The sequence below is a fragment of the Crotalus tigris genome, unplaced genomic scaffold (genome assembly GCF_016545835.1).
Source record: "Crotalus tigris isolate CLP2741 ecotype Arizona unplaced genomic scaffold, ASM1654583v1 scf7180000024348.693503, whole genome shotgun sequence".
Lineage (NCBI taxonomy): Eukaryota > Metazoa > Chordata > Lepidosauria > Squamata > Viperidae > Crotalus > Crotalus tigris.
Window position 1 is genome coordinate 561,663 of NW_024100517.1, and position 19,427 is coordinate 581,089.

Here is a 19,427-nt window from a genome sequence, read left to right on the forward strand (position 1 = left end):
CAACCGTTCCTTCTATGTTTTAGCCTCCAGTTCCCTGATCCTCTTTGTTGCTCTTCTCTGCCCTCTTTCTAGAGTCTCAACAACTTTTTTTTTTTTGTCTCCCGCCACGTCCTGGGCGGCAGCTGAGGCAGCGGAGGCAGAGGCAGAGAAGGCGAATCCAGAGTTTGCAGGGCCAGCCTGCCCTCTCTGCAGCCATCTGCCCCATTCAAGCCCAAACGCGGATCAAATCACGGGAGTTTCCCCCCCCCCATTTCCAAGGGCGAGGATGGTCAGTCGGGAATCACCCTTGGGGGGGGGAAGGGATCTTGATAAGGAAGCCTCGGGCCATTTTTGCTGGGGAATTCTGGGAGTGGGAGTCCACCAAGGCTGACGGTTGTTTTATCGCTCTGAGACTTCAAAACGCCCTGAGGCTGTCGACGACGCGTGGACTTCAACTCCCACAATTCCCCAGCTGGCACGGGCGAACTTCATTCCCCAAGAATTCCTCAGCCAACATGGGTAGGCTTTAACTTTTCCCACGCCTGCCTGGGGCATTCTGGGAGTTGAAGTCCACCCATCTTCTAGCAGCCAAGGTTGAGCAACACTCTTTCATAAATGTCTATGGCAGTGATGGTGAACCTTTTAGACAAGAGTGAGTGCCCAAAAACTGCCCCACCCCGGCACCACTACCCTTCTCCACCCCTGCCCCACCCCCACCCACTCACTGGGCCACCCACCACTCCACAGCCTGCCACAGATCGCCCAGGTGGCCCAGCAGTGTCATGGTGGCCACATCCTCCACCCGTGCCCCGCAGCATCATCTGTTTACAACAGGGCACAGGGGTGGAGTCTTGTCCCCACTGCCCGGCTGCCATGTCCTTGGCTGCACTGCTCCAGGCGACTCTCCTCCGGGGGGGCAACTCTGGGGGGCTGCTGGTGTGGAGGTGCCCACGGGGGAGGCGGTGCTGGGGTGATGGCACGTGTGCCCACAGAGAAGGCTCTGAGTGGCGCCTTTGGCACTCGTGCCATAGGTTTGCCACCACTGGTCTATGGAGATCCTCAGTCATAGAGGTCACCGTTGTCCCAAAAATGCAAGGGGTCCAAGAGGCCATGTAGGTGAAAACTGAACAGCCTTCTCTCAACAGAGGGGAAGGGACACAACATCATCCATCTCCAGTCTACAACACGGTCCTTTCAGCAGCTCCAAGAAGGCTCCACCCCCATTTGCACCATTCAGGTGACCCTGAGGACACAGGTAAGCCTCCAGGTGGCCTCAACGACTCTCAAAAGAAGGCAAATGACCAGCTGTCTGCAAGGAGTATAAATCCTTCCATTTCCCCCACCGTCCAGTCAGAGCTGAAGAAGTTTCTTGGAGGAGAAGCGAAACGTCTTCAAAGAAAAACAAAGAAAGTCCAGTTGCCTCCTGAAAAAAAAAAGCACCTTTGGGAATCTTTCATAAAGTACCAAGACGTGTCAGACTATCCTGGCATTTTTCACACCCATGCACATCCCCAACAACATCCATACATACACTCCCGGTTGCCAATCGAGACCGCTAAACCAATTTCGGGGTGAAATTGAAAAAAAAAAATACAGCCTAAAACTCCAAACGTGTGCATTTGTGAACGTTGGTCTGGAAAGGTTGAAATTTCTTTGCACTTTGATGAAATGCAGTTTCTCGTTCATTGTGTTATGCAAGCTTAGATGGCGGGAGCCCCCAAGTGGATGTAACTGCTTTTGAGGACCTGTGAAGAGCGCCCCCTGGTGGCCAACGATGGATAAAACCATAAAGTGTTAATACCACTTTACAAAGCCTTGGTAAGGCCACACTTGGAATAGGTCATGCAGTTTTGCTCACCGTGACGTAAAAAAGATGTTGAGACTCTAGAAAGAGTACAGAGAAGAGCAAGGAAGATGATCAGGGGACTGGAGGCTAAAGCATATAAGGAACGGTTGCTGGAATTGGGGATGTCTAGTTTAATGAAGAGAAGGACGAGGGGGGACATGATAGCAGCGTTCCAGTATCTCAGGGGCTGCCCCAAAAAAGAGGGAGTCAAGCCGTTCTCCAAAGCACCTGAACGCAGGACATGAATGGATGGAAACTCATCAAGGAGAGAAGCAACCTAGAACAGTGATTGTGAACCTTTTAGAGGCCGAGTGCCCCAAAACCGCCCCCTGCCCCCTCTTCACCTCCCGCCCTGCCTGCTCCGCCCCCACTCGCCCCCTGCCCCGCCCACCTGCAGGGCCAGGCACTGCATCAATGGCCTGCTGCAGCAGATCGCCCAGGCAGCCCTGCAGCACCATGGCAGCCACACCCTCCACCCACACCCTGCACATCATCTGCATGCTATGGGACACGAGGGCGGAGTCATGCCCCCCTGCTGCCCGCTATGTCCTTGGCTGCACTGCTCCATGCGGGCTGTGCTCGGGCGTGACTCTCCTCCAGGGGGGTGCTGGTGAGGACAGGGCCGTAGGGGGAGGCAGGGCTGGGGCGACGGCATATGTGCCCACAGAGAGGACTCTGAGTGCCACCTCTGGCACGCGTGCCATAGGTTCGCCACCACTGACCTAGAACTAAGGAGAAACTTCCTGACAGTGAGAACAATTAACCAGTGGAACAACTTGCCAACAGAAGTTGTAAACGCTCCGACACTGGACGTTTTTAACATTGGACAGCCATTTGTCCCCCCTCGTCCCTCTCTCTCTCTCTTTTTTTTATAACAATTTTTATTGGGTTTTTTTTAACTTTTACAACAGAATGCTCAAGACACACCGTGGTGGTTAAGTGATCAATCATCCAAAAACAAAATCATGTAATAGCTCAAGTAAATACATTAAATGTTCCCTCTCTATTTCCCTCAAATAATATAACCTATTTAACATAATCCATTTCTACATTACCTATCTATAAATCCTAATCCTGTTTTGAACTTTATTAATTTACAGTTACCATCGTCCAATTTAATCTTAGATAAACGTATTATCACTTCGGGTATCCCTTCTAAAATACTAATCCAGATATATTCTAATTCATAATCTCATAAATCACTGATTTTATCACAAATCTCTCTTATTTCTTCAGATAGCATTTAAATCTCATTCAAATAATTATCATGTCTAAAAAAAAGAGAGAACACACCTATTATTACACAAAACATCATCTTACTAACTTAACACACTCAATTAGTTGTTAAAGCCATCCCAATTTCTAAAAACCTCTTTCATATTCTTATTCTCATTCCATTACAAAATAATTTTCATGCAAATAAACATATCATTCCAAAAAGTACCTTCTTACTCTGTTTAACATATATATTCTAATAATCACAAGTTTTCAACTCTAAATCTTAGTCCTTAAATCAATCCATATTTCTCAACCTTTTTAATCCATTACATATAATCGTCCTTCTCTTCATTAAACTAGACATCCCCAATTCCAGCAGCCGTTCCTTATATGTTTTAGCCTCCAGTCCCCTGATCATCTGTTGCTTTGTAAGGTGACCAACTTTTTTACAATGAAAAGGAGGACACAAATAAATTGAAGAAAAAAATATCGTAAAAGCTGGCTCGGCCCATGGAAGGTCAATCGCCCGCCGCGCCCCGCCCACAGTCACCCCGCAAGCACCACTGCTCTGCTGTGTAGAGGGGGCCACACGGGGGCAGCCCGCTGTCAACACACCCCGCCTGCAGCCGCCCCGCCAGCATCACCGCCCACCCTGCGCAGCCCCGTGTAGAGAGGGCCCCGTGGCTCCCACAGCACGGGGGCAGCCGGCCGCTGCCGCCCCTCACGCCCCCGCCTGCAGCACCCCCGCCGCCCCTGCGTCTTGCACCCACAGCCATTATTGCCCTAGCAGAGCTGAAGATCAAGAGAAACTTACTGCTCCAGTCTCCTCCAGGTATCTTTGGAACTAACTAGGAGATGGTGTAGTTGGGTAGCAGGGAGGGGTGCTAAGTTTCTGCCAATTCACCTTCGCTGCAGACAACTTGCATGTGCAAAGTTTGCCGGCTGGATGTTTTGGCGCGCTCAGCAGCAATTCCTATTGGAATAATAATAATAATAATAATAATAATAATAATAATAATAATAATAATAATAATAATAATAGTAGTAGTAGTAGTAGTAGTAGTAGTAGTAGTAGTAGTAAAGTTGGAAGGGACCTTGGAGGTCATCTAGTCCAACCCCCTGCTCAGGCAGGAAACCCTACACCATCTCGGACAAATGGCTATCCAGTCTCTTCTTAAAAACTCCCAGTGTTGGAGCATTCACCGCTTCTGGAGGCAGGTTGTTCCACTGGTTAATTGTTCTCACTGTCAGGAAGTTTCTCCGTAGTTCTAGGTTGCTTCTCTCCCTGATTAGTTTCCACCCATTGCTTCTTGTCCTGCCTTCAGGTGCTTTTGAAAACCAATAGGGGGGAGTAGCACAGCTCATGCAAAAGATGAAAAAAAAAATCAAAAAAAGGTGCCGGAATGCCATTCTGAGCATTCTATGAGAAAAAAAAAAGCCCTGCAGATTAGTCTTCAAATATCAAAAAGGAGGATAAGTAGGAGGACACTTTTTGAGGGAGGACAAAGCTTACAAAAGGAGTACTGTGGGTCACTTTATGCAGCTTTGTCAACATCAGGGTGGCCTTTGAACCAAGGCTGAGCTCCACACAGAACTTTAGCCAAGCATGTCTCAACACGATGTAATCCAGGCTGGGGAATTTTCAGTATTGCTTCCCGAGAAGGATTTTGAGCACAGGATCTTCCTCCTTCTGGCATATATAAGACACTTCCTGCTCTAGGAAGAAGGCTGGCAGACGGGAGCTTTGGAGAGAGCGGCAGGTAAGCGCAGAAGACGCGGCGCGATTACGGATGTTTAACCTTTTGTTTTTGCACAACCTGAGTGTCGATGTATTTGGAAAGAAAGGGGAAATGGCAAAAGGGAGGTGGGAATTGTAGCCAGGGGGCTGAATCCTGTCTGCAAAAGCTGGCAGTTTTGATTCTGCTTCTGCAAAATTTGTGGTCCTTAAGATTCCCTGAAGGAAGGAAGGAAGGAAGGAAGGAAGGAAGGAAGGAAGGAAGGAAGGAAGGAAGGAAGGAAGGAAGGAAGGAAAACTTTTGTTGAAGGAAGTCAAAAGAAAGAAAGAAAAAAAAAGAAAGAAGGAAGGAAGGAAGGAAGGAAGGAAGGAAGGAAGGAAGGAAGGAAGGAAGGAAGGAAAGAAGGAAGGAAGACTTTTGTTGAAGGAAAAGTAGAAAGAAAGAAAGAAAGAAAGAAAGAAAGAAAGAAAGAAAGAAAGAAAGAAAGAAAGGCTGAAAGGAAAGAAAACAAAGAAAGTGGGAGAGAGAAAAGAAGGAAGAAGGAAGGAAGGAAGGAAGGAAGGAAGGAAGGAAGGAAGGAAGGAAGGAAGGAAGACTTTTGTTGAAGGAAAAGTCAAGAAAGAAAGAAAGAAAGAAAGAAAGAAAGAAAGAAAGAAAGAAAGAAAGAAAGAAAGAAAGAGGCTGAAAGGAAAGAAAACAAAGAAAGTGAGAGAGAAAAGAAGGAAGAAAGAAGAAAGGAAGGAAGGAAGAAGGAAGGAAGGAAAGAAGACAGAGAGAAAGCGGGAGAGAGAAAAGGAAAAAAAGAAGGAAGGAAGGAAAGAAAGAAAGAAAAAAGAAAGAGAAAGAAAGAAGGAGGGAGGAAGGGAGAAGAGAGAGAAAGAGGGAGAGAGAAAAGAAAGAAACAAAGAAAAAGAAAGAAACAAAGAAAAAGAAAGAAAGAAAGGGAGAAGAAAGAGGGAGAGAGGAAAGAAAGAAAGAAAGAAAGAAAGAAAGAAAGAAAGAAAGAAAGAAAGAAAGAAAGAAAGAAAGAAAGAAAGAGAGGGAGAGAGGAAAGAAAGAAAGAAGGAAGGAAGGAAGGAAGGAAAGAAAGAAAGAAAGAGAGGGAGAGAGGAAAGAAAGAAAGAAGGAAGGAAGGAAGGAAGGAAAGAAAGAAAGAAAGAAAGAAAGAAAGAAAGAAAGAAAGAAAGAAAGAAAGAAAGAAAGAAAGAAAGAAAGAAAAAAAAGAGAAAAGGAAAGGAGTTGGGTCACACTTCCCCAGCCACAAACCTAGTCTGACCTCCTTCTACTATGTACCCCTTATCAAGTTTGCAGATAATGCTGGCCAGTGGCAGGTATCAAAGTCTCCAGGGCAGTCCAGACCAGGAAAGCAAGAATGAGCCCGTCACAATACAGTTACAATAAGAGTAACATGCATGTCTGAACGTGTATCCCTCCCTCCCTTCAGAGAAGCACAGAGTGTCCCTTCGGATATATTTTCTCCACCCCAATTCCTGCTTTGGACTCAGAGTTCTCTCACCCAACTGACGTCCGGGGTGAGGCATTTCCTGCTGTGTCACTCAAAGCTGCATTCTCACAGCCCATGCCAGGAAAAAGTGGCTCTTTTGGTCCACAAGTTAAACACAAGCCATCAATACTAATACCGCGCATGATCTTGATTCTATGCCTCTGTTTATACAACCCAGGATTGTATTAGCTTTTTTGGCGGCGGCTGCACATGGCTGGCTCACACGCTTGATAAATCCTCAGTAAGGCCATACTAAGTCCAGTTTTGGTCACCACATTACAAAGGAGATGTTGAGATTTTGGAAAAAGTGCAACGAAGAGCAACTAAGATGGTTAAAGGCCTGGAGACAAAAAACATCTGAAGAACGGTTGCAGGAATTGGGTATGGCCAGTCTAGAGAAAAGAAGAACAACGGGGGGACATGAAAGCAGTCTTCCAGTATTTGGGGGGCCGCCACAAAGAGGAGGGGGGGAGCAAACAATTTTCCAAAGCACCAGAGGTCAGGACAAGAAACAACGGATGGAAACTGATCAAAGAGAGAAGCAACCTGGAATTAAGGAGAAACTTCCTGACGGTGAGGACAATTAACCAGTGGAACAGCTTGACACCAGAAGTTGTGGGTGCTCCATCACTGGAGGTTTTTAAGAAGAGACCGGACAGCCACCTGTCGGGAATGACATAGTGTCTTCTGCTTGAGCAGGGGGCTGGACTAGAAGACCTCCAAGGTCCCTTCCAGCTCTATTCTGATCGAATGACTAGGGGTGACATGTTGGCAGCCTTCCAATATCTAGGGGGTTGCCACAAAAATAAGGGGGGGGGTGTCAACCTATTTTCCAAAACACCAGAACCAAGACAAGAAACAAAGGATCAAAGAGAGAAGCAGCCTAGAACTATGGAGAAATTTCCTAACAGTGAGAACAATTAACCAACGGAATAGTTTCTCGTACTTCTGAATATTCACTAAGTAGCCAGTTGTTAAGCGAGGACTATATACAATCTGTCTTGGATGCCGAAATGGAGGTAGCATTAAATAGACCAATAGGTTTGCCCACTGATCTTTCTCTCCCTGCTTCTCCCCAGGATGACGTCTTCAGCTCCGTCTCTTCTGATTGCCTGCCTTGTGATGTCCCTCAACAGTTACACTCAGCAGGTCCTTTACTGCCCACCCACCCCTGCCCCAGAAAGCGTCACCGAGTTCGTCTGCAACTCTCCATCTCTACGTGAATTTCCCACCGGCTTCCCCGCACGAGCCAAGAGGATCTCCGTTGAGTTCACCCAAGTCTCCAGCCTTGGCGTGGAGGCCCTCCAAGGTCTTCCAAACCTCCAGGAACTTCACCTCTCCAACAACAGGTTAAAAACTCTTCCGAGTGGCCTCTTCCGTAACCTCCCACAACTGCACACTCTGGATCTCTCCAGAAATCTCCTGGAAGATCTACCTCCAGAGATCTTCACAAATGCAAGTAGCCTAACTCATTTATCCCTCAGTGAAAATCAGCTGGCTGAACTGCACCCATCCTGGTTCGAAAGCCTGGCGGAACTCAGGATCCTAGGCCTTGACCACAACCAGGTGAAGGAGATCCCAATTTCTTGTTTTGATAAGCTGGAGGAGTTGACATCTCTAGATCTCTCATTCAACCTTCTCCATCGCCTCGCTCCAGAGATGTTCAGCGGCTTAGACAATTTGGAGAGGTTAGTTCTGGAAAGCAACCCAATCCAGTGTATTGTCAAGAAGATCTTCCATTGGCATCCCAAGTTGAGTGTGCTGTCCCTGAAGAACAGCAGCCTGACCCACATCATAATGGGAGTCTTTGATCCATTGGACCAACTGGAGCTACTGGATCTCTCTGACAATGAGCTCAGCACAATGGATGATCCAGTGTACAAGCCGTCTGCCAATCTCAGTCTTGATCTTTCAGGAAACCCTTGGGCGTGTGACTGCCGTCTGGAGAATCTTCTAAGATGGCTCAAGGATCACAACATCCATTTATATTCCAAGGAGGAATTTGTCTGTGCTTCCCCCAAGCATTTCAAGGGTGAACGTGCAACTTCACTTCAAACATATCAAATTTGTCCCTGCTAAACTTTCAAGGTGGATCTTTTCCCCACCTGTTACCTGAACAGCAGGATTTTCCAGTTTGGGGCTATTTCAAGTGGAATGGACTTCAACTCCCAGAATTCTCCGCAATGGCCATGATGGTTAGGGAATTCTGGGAGTTGAACTCCACCTAGACCAGGGGTAGCTGGCTCAGGAATTCTGGGAGTTGAAGTCCACAAGTCCTAAAAGATCCAAGGTTGCTTACCCCTGATCTAGATGGATTTAAAGGAGGGCAGCCAGAACATGATTGGAAAAAAAATTAATTTTAGGGAGAAAAAGTAGCTGACAATATACTAAATCTGGTACATGCTCACACACTTCCCAAGGTGCACCAAAGGAGGACGAGCTAGCTTCGCATCAGAAAGAAAGACAAGCAGTTCCTCCTGGAGCATTATCCAAGGCCTCCCTTCACTCCACCGGAACCACCTCACAAACGGGAAGGTTTAAAGCCGACAGAAATCTGGCTGCCTACACAGAGCACCAACTCGCCTCCCCCATCAAAGTGTACCTATTTATCTACTCCCATAGAGCATGCTTTTGTGGGCCAAAGCTAAGGCAAATACAGGAACTCATGAAATTCTAGGGCTCGAACCACTTGAGCAGAGACCATCTCCAAGATCATTAAGCCACTGGGCCAATGTGCTTCTCTCATCTGCTGTTGAATAAACTCTACTTCTACTTCAAGCAGTTGTCCTGTGCTGTTTGAAGCGCTGCTCGGAATGAGCCAGAATTTCCTGCTAACAATTTGGCGACCACATAGGGTTATCTGGTTGATAGATCTCATCTGGGCAATTTCACCGAAATACTACCAGATCATTTGTCTGGAGGGTACTGCCCTGGTCTCTGCCTGTTTCAGTGCAGGTACCGGCAGTAAAGGAAGTTTTCTGTTGGGCCAAATATTTGCTTGAGCCAGGCCCTCCCCATCATACACTCCATTATGTCCCTCGCAAACACTTTTGTAAATAAGATAACCTTTATTGTACTTTTTTTTACCATGGGCACACTGGCATACAATAAAAATAAAATTCTGTTGCCTGCTCTCAAAAGTGTATACATACATAACACACATATAAATATGCTATATGTGACATGTATATTTCTACACCCTTACATATACATATTAATCACTTTCCATCTTGAATACATACTGGAAAGAGGAAGCTTGAGCGTTCACAAGTTTAATACTGTTTGGACCAAAACTTTGGCTGAATCCGGATGTTCTGCTTCGGATACCACGAAGCCCCTCCTCCCAGAAGGTAACAAGGAAAACAGGTCGTGAAGATGTTGTGCAGCATCCCAGACCATCTTGCAGACTCTGCTCAAGCAATGCTTACATGCCACGTCCTGAACAGAAGGGAGTGAACTACCAATAATCCTTTCTGCTGTCCTCACCACTCTCAGCACCACCTTCCTGTCTGAAGCAGTGATGCTTCCAAACCAGACAGTGATGCTGTATGACAGGATGCTCTCCATCGTCCCTTTAGAGAAAGTGGTAAGGACAGGGGAAGGAAGAGTATTGTAAATGAATCTGGCTCTCTTCCGCCCAATGTACAAGATGTCCACTCTTCCCAAAAGGGGACGGGATCCCACAGAAGTGAGGTTTTACAGAACACAACTCTGATCAAGTAACACCAGGACCATCACCCTGTCTACAGCGTAGCATCCCAGCTGAAGCAGTTACATCCATTCAAAATATATTCTATATTCTATATTCTATTCTGTTCTGTTCTGTTCTATTCTGTTCTATTCTATTCTATTCTATATTCTATATTCTATATTCTATATTCCATATTCCATATTCCATATTCTATATTCTATTCTATTCTATCCTATTCCATATTCTATTCTATTCCGTATTTTATTCTATTCTATTCCATTCCATTCCATTCCATTCCATTCCATTCCATTCTACTCTACTCTACTCTACTCTGTTATTATTATTTCTATTCTATTCTGTTCTGTTCTATCAGATCTAAAAATGAAGTGGGAGAGAGATTTCAGAGTTAATTTATTTCAAACACATTTCAAATACAGGTAGTCCTCGACTTACAAACTCTCTTTTAGTGACCAAAGTTAGAAAGGCACTGAAAAAAGTTGTCATTTTTTCACACTTATGACCCTTGCAACATCCCCATGGTCATGTAATTGAAATTCAGACCCTTGGCAATTGACTCCTATTTATGAGGTTGCAGTGTCCCAAGGGTCATGTGTTCCCCTTTTGCGACTTTCTGACAAGCGAAGTCAACAGGGGAAGCTAGATTCATTTAACGACCATGTTAGTACATTAATAACTACAAGGTGTCAGACCCAGCATGATACTTACCTTCCAAAGTCCAGAATGTTCCAGTTAACCCTGTGTTCCAGCCGAGTCCGGTAGCTTCGTGAGCTACATCGCCAACAGCGGCGGCCGAACGGGTCACATGAACATCCTATGTTGCCAGCACATAACTGGACGGAGGCTACATAGAAATGGAATATGGAGAAGTCGACTACTGTTAAAACTGTTATGGCTTATGTTGCTGGAACCGTGACTCTGTGAATGATGGGAACTGGGACGCTGGGTCTGACAACACTTGGATACCGGGAGGGGGTATTATAGGAAGAGGTTGAGTGGGACATTAGGGATGAGAATGGCATGAACGGAACGCATGGACTCAATGCAAGGTTTGAACATAAGTACTAGCTGGATCGGGGCGTGGACTCAATACAAGGTTTGAACATAAGTACTAGCTGGATCGGGGCGTGGACTCAATGTAAGGTTTGAACATAAGTACTAGCTGGATCGGGGCGTAGGTAGGGTGGAGGACTATCACAAGGCAGGTATGGGGAGGGGGACAGGTGGATTCCAGATGACCAACTAACCGTCAATTGGGGTGTGTACTCTGGGTGTGGTGGAGGAATGTATTTAGGGCAATGAATGGAGCTTCGTTCCAGTGCTAACTTAGTTTCAACATAGTGAATTAAGCTTGTTGAATACTGCAACGTTCCTGTTTCCTGGCTTTTGCGAAGCGCGGTTAGGACGTTCTGTTACAAGGATTCACTTAACAAGGTGATATAATGAAGAGTTTATGACTCATTTAGCAACCATCTTGCTTAGCATTTGTGGTTGTAAGTCAAGGGCTACCTTCATGCAGTCATACAAAAATCCACATATGAATCTTTTTTGGGGTGGGTGGGAAGTCAGCTTCCCTGAGAAGGAAATATTAAAAGGGCAGAAAAATATATTTCCTCAAAGGATCTTGAAGAGGCAGAAAAGAATGCCCAGTTTTCTTAATAGCCCCAAGTCTGCCTCCCCCAAGCAGAAACCAGCTCTGTAGAGATGCAGTGTAAAGGAAGGTTGGAAGCCCCAGCTAGAAGATACATACATACATACCCCCCCAAGGTCTAAGACAGGACATAATAGGATTATCCCACAGATGCCAAACACAGGTCAAAACACATGACCCAGGAAATACAAAGCCTCAAAACAGGAACAGGAAGCAACTCCAAACAAAAGGCTCCAGAGGGTATAAAAACCTACTCCCTACATGTGCTCAGCCCTTTTTTCCTCTTTTCTGTCAGGGCCATCTTTCTGTCTGGCTCTCCTCTTCAATAAACTGCAACCGTCTTTCTAAAGCAGTCACCATGTTGTTTATTCTCGGCTTGGACTGAACCATGATGAAGACTTTTCTTCCAACAAGGGGGGAGGGAATGAAAAATTATGCATCTCTTCATTAAATGCCCCCCCCCCCAGGGAGATGTGGAAACCTGACTAACTTCAATCCTTGGTTTTTTTCCCTTGTTCCAGGCCGCTTTTCTAAAAGACAGAAAAAAATTGTTTCTCCTCCCAAAATTCAGGCAATTGTTCTTTTTTTTTTGAGAGAGAGAAAGACATTTGAAGGAGGCAGATTATCAACATCAGGATGGCCTTTGAACAGAGGCTGAGCTCCACAGAGAACTTTAGCCAAGCGTGTTTCTCAACACGATGTAATCCAGGCTGGGGAATTTTCAGTATTGCTTCCGAGAAGTTTTTTGAGCACAGGATCTTCCTCCACCTGGCATATATAAGACACTTCCTGCTCTGGGAAGAAGGCTGGCAGACGGGAGCTTTGGAGAGAGCGGCAGGTAAGCACAGAAGACGCGGCGCGATTAGGGATTTTTTAACATTTTGTTTTTGCACAACCTGAGTGTCGCTGCATTTGGAAAGAAAGAGAAAATGGCAAAAGGGAGGTGGGAATTGTAGCCAGGGGGCTGAATCCTGTCTGCAAAAGCTGGCAGTTTTGATTCGGCTTCTGCAAAATTTGTGGTCCTTAAGATTCCCTGAAGGAAGGAAGGAAGGAAGGAAGGAAGGAAGGAAGGAAGGAAGGAAGGAAGGAAGGAAGGAAGGAAGGAAGGAAGGAAAACTTTTGTTGAAGGAAAAGTCTTCATAGAAAGAAAGAAAAGAAGGAAGGAAGGAAGGAAGGGAAGAAAGGAAAGGAAAGGAAGGAAGAGAGAAGAGAGAAAGAAAGATGGTGAAAGGAAAGAAAACAAAGAAAGTGGGAGAGAGAAAAGAAGGAAGGAGAGAAGGAAGGAAGGAAGGAAGGAAGGGAAGGAAGGAAGGAAGGAAGGGAGAAGAGAGAAAGAGGGAGGAAGACGGGAATAAAGACAGAGAAAGCGGGAGAGAAAAAAGGAAAGAAAGAAAGAAGGGAAGGAAGGAAGCAAGGAAGGAAGAGAGAGAGAAGAGAGGAGGAAGAAGGGAAAGAAAACAGAGAAAGTGGGAGAGAAAAAAGGAAAGAAAGAAGGAAGGAAGGAAAGAAAGAAAGAAAGAAAAAAAGAGAAAAAGAAAGAAAGAGGGAGGGAGGGAGAAGAGAGAGAGAAAAGGAGAGAGAAAAGAAAGAAAGAAAGAAAGAAAGAAAGAAAGAAAGAAAGAAAGAAAGAAAGAAAGAAAGAAAGTAAGAAAGAAAGAAAGATCAAGGAGAAAAGGAAGGAAAGGAGTTGGGTCACACTTCCCCAGCCACAAACCTAGTCTGACCTCCTTCTATTATGTAACCCTTATTAAGTTTGCAGATAATGCTGGCCAGTGGCAGGTATCAAAGTCTCCAGGGCAGTCCAGACCAGGAAAGCAAGAATGAGCCCGTCACAATACAGTTACAATAAGAGTAACATGCATGTCTGAACGTGTATCCCTCCCTCCCTTCAGAGAAGCACAGAGTGTCCCTTCGGATATATTTTCTCCACCCCAATTCCTGCTTTAGACACAGAGTTCTCTCACCCAACTGACGTCCGGGATGAGGCATTTCCTGCTGTGTCACTCAAAGCTGCATTCTCACAGCCCATGCCAGGATAAAGCGGCCCTTTTGATCCATAGGTTGAACACAAGCCAGCAAGGCCCTGCAGCTGCTAAAACAGCAAAGACAATCTTGGGAGGAGCAGGAGCAGAGAGTCCAGATCGCGGAAAAAAATTCCCCCCAGCCAGCATGCTTTGTGGACTTCAGCACCCAGAATTCTCCCAGCCGACATGCTTTAAGATGGGTGGACAAGCTCCCAGCTTGCTGCCTGGTGGATTCTGGGAGTTGAAGGATGCTGCAAACAGACTTAAAGGTGAGCCGGCTGCCAAAAGAGCATCAAGGATGGTTAGGGGACTGGAGGCTAAAACTTATGAAGAACAGTTGCAGGAATTGAGTATGTCTAGCCTGGTGAAAAAGGAAGTGGACGGTAACTTAAATGTGAGCCAGCCGTGTGCGGCAGCAGCCAAAAAAGCTAATACAATCCTTGTTTGTATAAACAAAGGCTGTGATGACCTAGGGCACAGCACCCAGGCCATGCAGTCAGCTGGCAATTCAAACCGCCCTTTAATTGTTCCAAATTTTCCCCAAATGCTCCCACATTTCTGGCAAGTCCCAGAACAAAGTAAGACACACCCACCTTCAGCAGCCTCTGGCTGCAAGTAGTTTCGTATACAGTTAGATTAGAAGAGTAATTTACTCAAGGCCACACAGATAACAAGGAATGAAACATACATCCAAAATCTAACGAGTCTGTGGAAATACAAGCTTGTCTGAGCAGTTTCAGAAGAGAAGCCAAAATACAATCCGAGGTCTTTGAACACCCAATTAAATTTGTCAGCCAGTCCAATGGTCAGAGTTTTAGGACCTCCAAGCAGAAGTCACAGAACAAGAGATCAGCAACAACACACACCAAACTCCAAGGAATCAGCGTTTGTTCCCGACAAATGCCTCTCCCCACAGCGTCTTCTTAAGTCTCAGTCTCCAGGTGTGCCTTGTGGAAAGGGACGGGACGTTATCCTCCCAAGTAGTTGAGCCTGACTGCGTTGTTCCCTCCTTCTCTCCACTCTCCATGCTCTAGGATCAGGTGGGGGTGGCCCTTACTCATCGCCTGAACTCTGTCTCTCGTGTTCCTCCTGTCCCACTCCTGAAGGGCCCTGGCCTGCCTCGGCCTCCCCTTCCCCACATTCCTCTGAAACCACAGACCCCTCTCCCTCAACCGCCATAGGGTCCCGTTCCAGCTCATTTTTCTCTGCAGATTCTGCTCCGGAGGCATGACAGAGACATAGAATAAAAATCACGTATTAGAATAGAATAGTGCTAGAAGGGACCTTGGAGGTCTTCTAGTCCAGCCCCCCGCTCAACAGGAGAACCTATACCATCTCAGACAAGTGGCTGTCCAGTCTCTTCTTAAAAACCTCCAGGGATGGAACGCCCACGATTTCTGGAGGCAAGCTGTTCCACTAATTGATTGTCCTCACTGTCAGGAAGTTTCTCCTTAATTCCAAGTTGCTTCTCTCTTTGATCAGTTTCCAATCATTGTTTCTTGTCCTGCCTTCAGGAGCTTTGGAGAATAATTTGACTCCCTCTTCTTTGTGACAGCCTCTCAAATACCAGAACATTGCTATCGTGTCTCCCCTATTTCTTCTTTTATTTATACTAGCCAAATCCAAGTCCTGCAGCCGTTCTTCGTATGTTTTAGTCTCCAGGCCTTGGATCATCTTAGTTGCTCTTCTCTGAATTTTTTCCAAGGTCTCAACATCTCTTTTGTAGTATAGTGACCAAAATTGGTTGCAGTATTCCAGGTGTGGTCTTACTAGGGTTTTATAAAGCGGTACTAATACCTCGCATGATCTTGATTCTATGCCTCTGTTTATACAACCCAGGATTGTACTACTTTTTTTGGCTGATGATGCACATTGCTGGCTCATATGCTTGGTAAATCATACTAAGTCCAGTTTTGGTCACCACATTACAAAGAAGATATTGAGATTTTGGAAAAAGTGCAATGAAGAACAACTAAGATGGTTAAAGCAAGGCCTGGAGACAAAAACATAGGAAGAACGGTTGCAGGAATTGAGAATGGCCAGTCTAGAGAAAAGAAGGACTAGAGGGGACATGATAGCAGTCTTCCAGTATTTGGGGGGCTGCCTCAAAGAGGAGGGGGGGGTCAACCTATTTTCCAATGCACCAGAAGGCAAGACAAGAAACAATGGATGGAAACTGATCAAAGAGAGAAGCAACCTGGAATTAAGGAGAAATTTCCTGATGGTGAGAACAATTAACCAGTGGAACAGCTTGCCACCAGAAGTTGTGGGTACTCCATCACTGGAGGTTTTTAAGAAGAGACTGGAGAGCCACCTGTCTGAAATGGGATAAGGTCTCCTCCTTGAGCAGGGGGTTGGACTAGAACAGGGCTTTTCACCCATCAGCTGGAATGTTGCAGCATCTCCAGGGTCTTGTGATTTACATTCAGATGCTTGGCAACTGATTCATATTTATGACAGTCACAGTGTCCCAGGGTCATGTGAAGTGACCAAAACCTGCTGCAACCACCGAGCAGATGGGGGGGAATAAAAACCAAACACCCCCCCACCCCACTCCCACTGCCAATCCTCAACAGAAATGCTCACAACCATGAAAACCTCGGACAGGAGGAAGAGCGCCCCCGGGCGGGCAGGCAGGTGTCTTGCTTGGCTGTGGCTGGGGGGGGCACTTTTTTCAGTGCCATTGTAACTTCGATCAGTCACTAAGCAAATTGTTGTAAGTCGAGGACTACCTGTACTTCATCACTTTTTTCCTTTTTTTGGAGGGGTCATAAAGTTTTTAACACCTTGCTAGGCGACTGGTGGTACTCGGATGTTACCATATCCTAAAAATGGTACAATGGGTGAAAAGGTTGAAAAGCCCTGGCTTAAAGAGAGAAAAAAACGGAGTTTGTGTTTATTTTATTTTCTTGCTTTGCACTTGATTCCTGTGTCTTTAAGGGTACAGGGAAGGGATTGGGGGGGGGGTGCATTCTTACTACACTGTGGAAGAGCTCAGAACACCTAGCTCAGGTGTCTACAAACTTAGCCACTTTAAGACCTGTGGACTTCAACTCCCAGAATTCCTCAACCAGCCACGAGGGCTGAGGAAATCTGGGAGTTGAAGTTCACAAGTCTTAAAAGTGCCAAGTTTGAAGCTGGCAGTGGTGCATATTAATAAACATGGATAAATTCACCATACATGTGTCAGTGCAAAGGGAAAGGGATTCAGCAAAGGAACAGCCACTGAAGAAATTAAAACTGGTACTTTTTTTTCTTTTTTCGTACACTTTGTAATATTTTATTAGGTTATAGAATAAAATACAAAAATACAAAAGCAAATAGTAGGGCACGGTGGGGAGGAAAAAGGGGGGGAAAGTGAGGGGGAGAAGGGATATTCTGGCACATATAGCTCCATGGACCGTATAGCTCTATGTAGCCCTAACTAGAGAGCAGGTATCAATGTGTTGGAGCGTCTGGCAGTTATTGGGTTAAATGCTACGTATGTTGATGGGTCAGTGGGAGGAGTATCAAAGGTCATTGAGAGACTTCCTGGACACAAGCCAGATGGGATCCTTTGTTCACCAGCCGCATGGTTCCTAGCCACATGGTTAGGAGATCCTCACTAACATGTGATGCTCAGGAAGAGAAGAGGGGAAAATCCAATATCAATTTACCTGGGGAATAAACCAATATTGCAAACATGTACTTCTGGATGCATCTCCACGTGACTGTAAGTCATTGTCTAGAATTCCCAGAATAAAGCTATATTTCTGTTATTCTTCTGAGTTATCTATCTGTTTGGACTGTACAGAAAGCAGCCTGTTCAGTTTGGAACAGAATAAGGGAAAAAGAACAGACTTTCTCTGTTGCAGTAGAACAGGGGTTCTCAACCTTGGCAACTTTAAGACTTGTGGACTTCAACTCCCAGAATTCCTCAGCCTAGCCATTTCTATAACAACAAATGAATCTAATCAGTAAAACCCCAAATCCCCCCCCCTTTTTTTTAAGTTATCAAGTTTTTGACACCTTGCTAAACACTGGTGGCACTCAAATATTGTCATGTCCTAAAAGTGGTACAATCTGTGAAAAGGTTGAAAAGCCCTGGACTAGAAAACCACAAGGTCCCTTCCAACTCTACTACACTATGTATTTTTCTACATATTCTAATGCAATCATGTGTGGCCGTCAGAACTTTGGAGTCATGTTGTATGTACCTTTTGGAGTGATCTGTCGTACTTCTGAATGTTCACTAAGTAGTCAGTCGTTAAGCAAGGACTATGTATAATCTGTCTTGGATGTTGAAATGGAGGTAGCATTAAATAGATCAATAGGTTTGCCCACTTATCTTTCTGTCCCTGCTTCTCCCCAGGATGACGTCTTCAGCTCCGTCTCTTCTGATTGCCTGCCTTGTGATGTCCCTCAACAGTTACACTCAGCAGGTCCTTTACTGCCCACCCACCCCTGCTCCAGAAAGCATCACCGAGTTCGTCTGCAACTCTCCATCTCTACGTGAATTTCCCACCGGCTTCCCCACACGAACCAAGAGGATCTCTGTTGAGTTCACCCAAGTCTCCAGCCTTGGCGTGGAGGCCCTCCAAAGTCTTCCCAACCTCCAGGAACTTCACCTCTCCAACAACAGGTTAAAAACTCTTCCAAGTGGCCTCTTCCGTAACCTCCCACAACTGCACACTCTGGATCTCTCCAGAAATCTCCTAGAAGATCTACCTCCAGAGATCTTCACAAATGCAAGTAGCCTAACTCATTTATCCCTCAGCGAAAATCAACTGACTGAACTGCGCCCATCCTGGTTCGAAACCCTGGAGGAACTCAGGATCCTAGGCCTTGACCACAACCAGGTGAAGGAGATCCCAATTTCTTGTTTTGATAAGTTGAAGGAGTTGACATCTCTAGATCTCTCATTCAACCTCATCCATCGCCTCACTACAGGGATGTTCAGTGGCTTAGACAATTTGGAGAGGTTACTTCTGGAAAGCAACCCAATCCAGTGTATTATGGGGAGGACCTTCCATTGGCGTCCCAAGCTGAGTGTGCTGTCCCTGAAGAACAGCAGCCTGACCCACGTCATAATGGGGGTCTTTCAGTTGGACCAACTGGAGCTGCTGGACCTCTCTGACAATGAGTTCACCACACTGGATCCTCCAGTCCACAAGCCATCTGCCAATTTCAGTCTTGATCTTTCAGGAAACCCTTGGGCGTGTGACTGCCGCCTGGAGAATCTTCTAAGATGGCTCAAGGATCACAACATCCATTTATATTCCAAAGAGGAATTTGTCTGTGCTTCCCCCAAGCATTTCAAGGGTGAACGTGCAACTTCACTTCAAACATACCAAATTTGTCCCTGCTAAAATTTCAAGGTAGATCTTTTCCCCACCTGCTTCCTGAACAGCAAGATTTCCCAGTTTGGGGCCATTTCCAGTTGAATGGACCTCAACTCCCAGAATTTTGACTGCCTACACAGAACATCAAGTCACCTCCCCCACTGAAGTGTACCTATGTATCTACTCTCATAAAACATGGTTTTGTGGGCCAAAGCTAAGGCAAATATGGGAACCCATGCAATTCTAGGGCTTGAACCACTTGAGCCGAGACCATCTCCAAGATCATTAAGCCACTGGGCCAATGTGCTTCTCTCATCTGCTGTTGAATAAACTCTACTTCTACTTTAAGCAGTTGTCCTGTGCTGTTTGAAGCGCTGCTCGGAACGAGCCAGAATTTCCTTCTAACAATTTGGCGACCACGTAGGGATTCCAAATCTAA

At 45.8% G+C, this 19,427-nt stretch overlaps 2 protein-coding genes across 2 annotated transcripts; both read left to right on the forward strand.

Annotated features, from left to right (window-relative positions):
* The first annotated feature begins 4,618 nt into the window (after window positions 1-4,618).
* Window positions 4,619-19,336, forward strand: LOC120300672 (phospholipase A2 inhibitor-like). Its single transcript, XM_039326981.1, has 3 exons — window positions 4,619-4,803; window positions 12,165-12,481; window positions 18,019-19,336. The coding sequence occupies exon 3, from the start codon at window positions 18,020-18,022 to the stop codon at window positions 19,013-19,015; it is 996 nt and encodes a 331-aa protein (XP_039182915.1). The 5' UTR covers window positions 4,619-4,803; window positions 12,165-12,481; window position 18,019; the 3' UTR covers window positions 19,016-19,336.
* On the forward strand, window positions 7,104-9,061 carry LOC120300671 (phospholipase A2 inhibitor-like). The gene has a single exon (XM_039326980.1). The coding sequence runs from the start codon at window positions 7,364-7,366 to the stop codon at window positions 8,360-8,362; it is 999 nt and encodes a 332-aa protein (XP_039182914.1). The 5' UTR covers window positions 7,104-7,363; the 3' UTR covers window positions 8,363-9,061.
* Window positions 19,337-19,427: the final 91 nt, after the last annotated feature.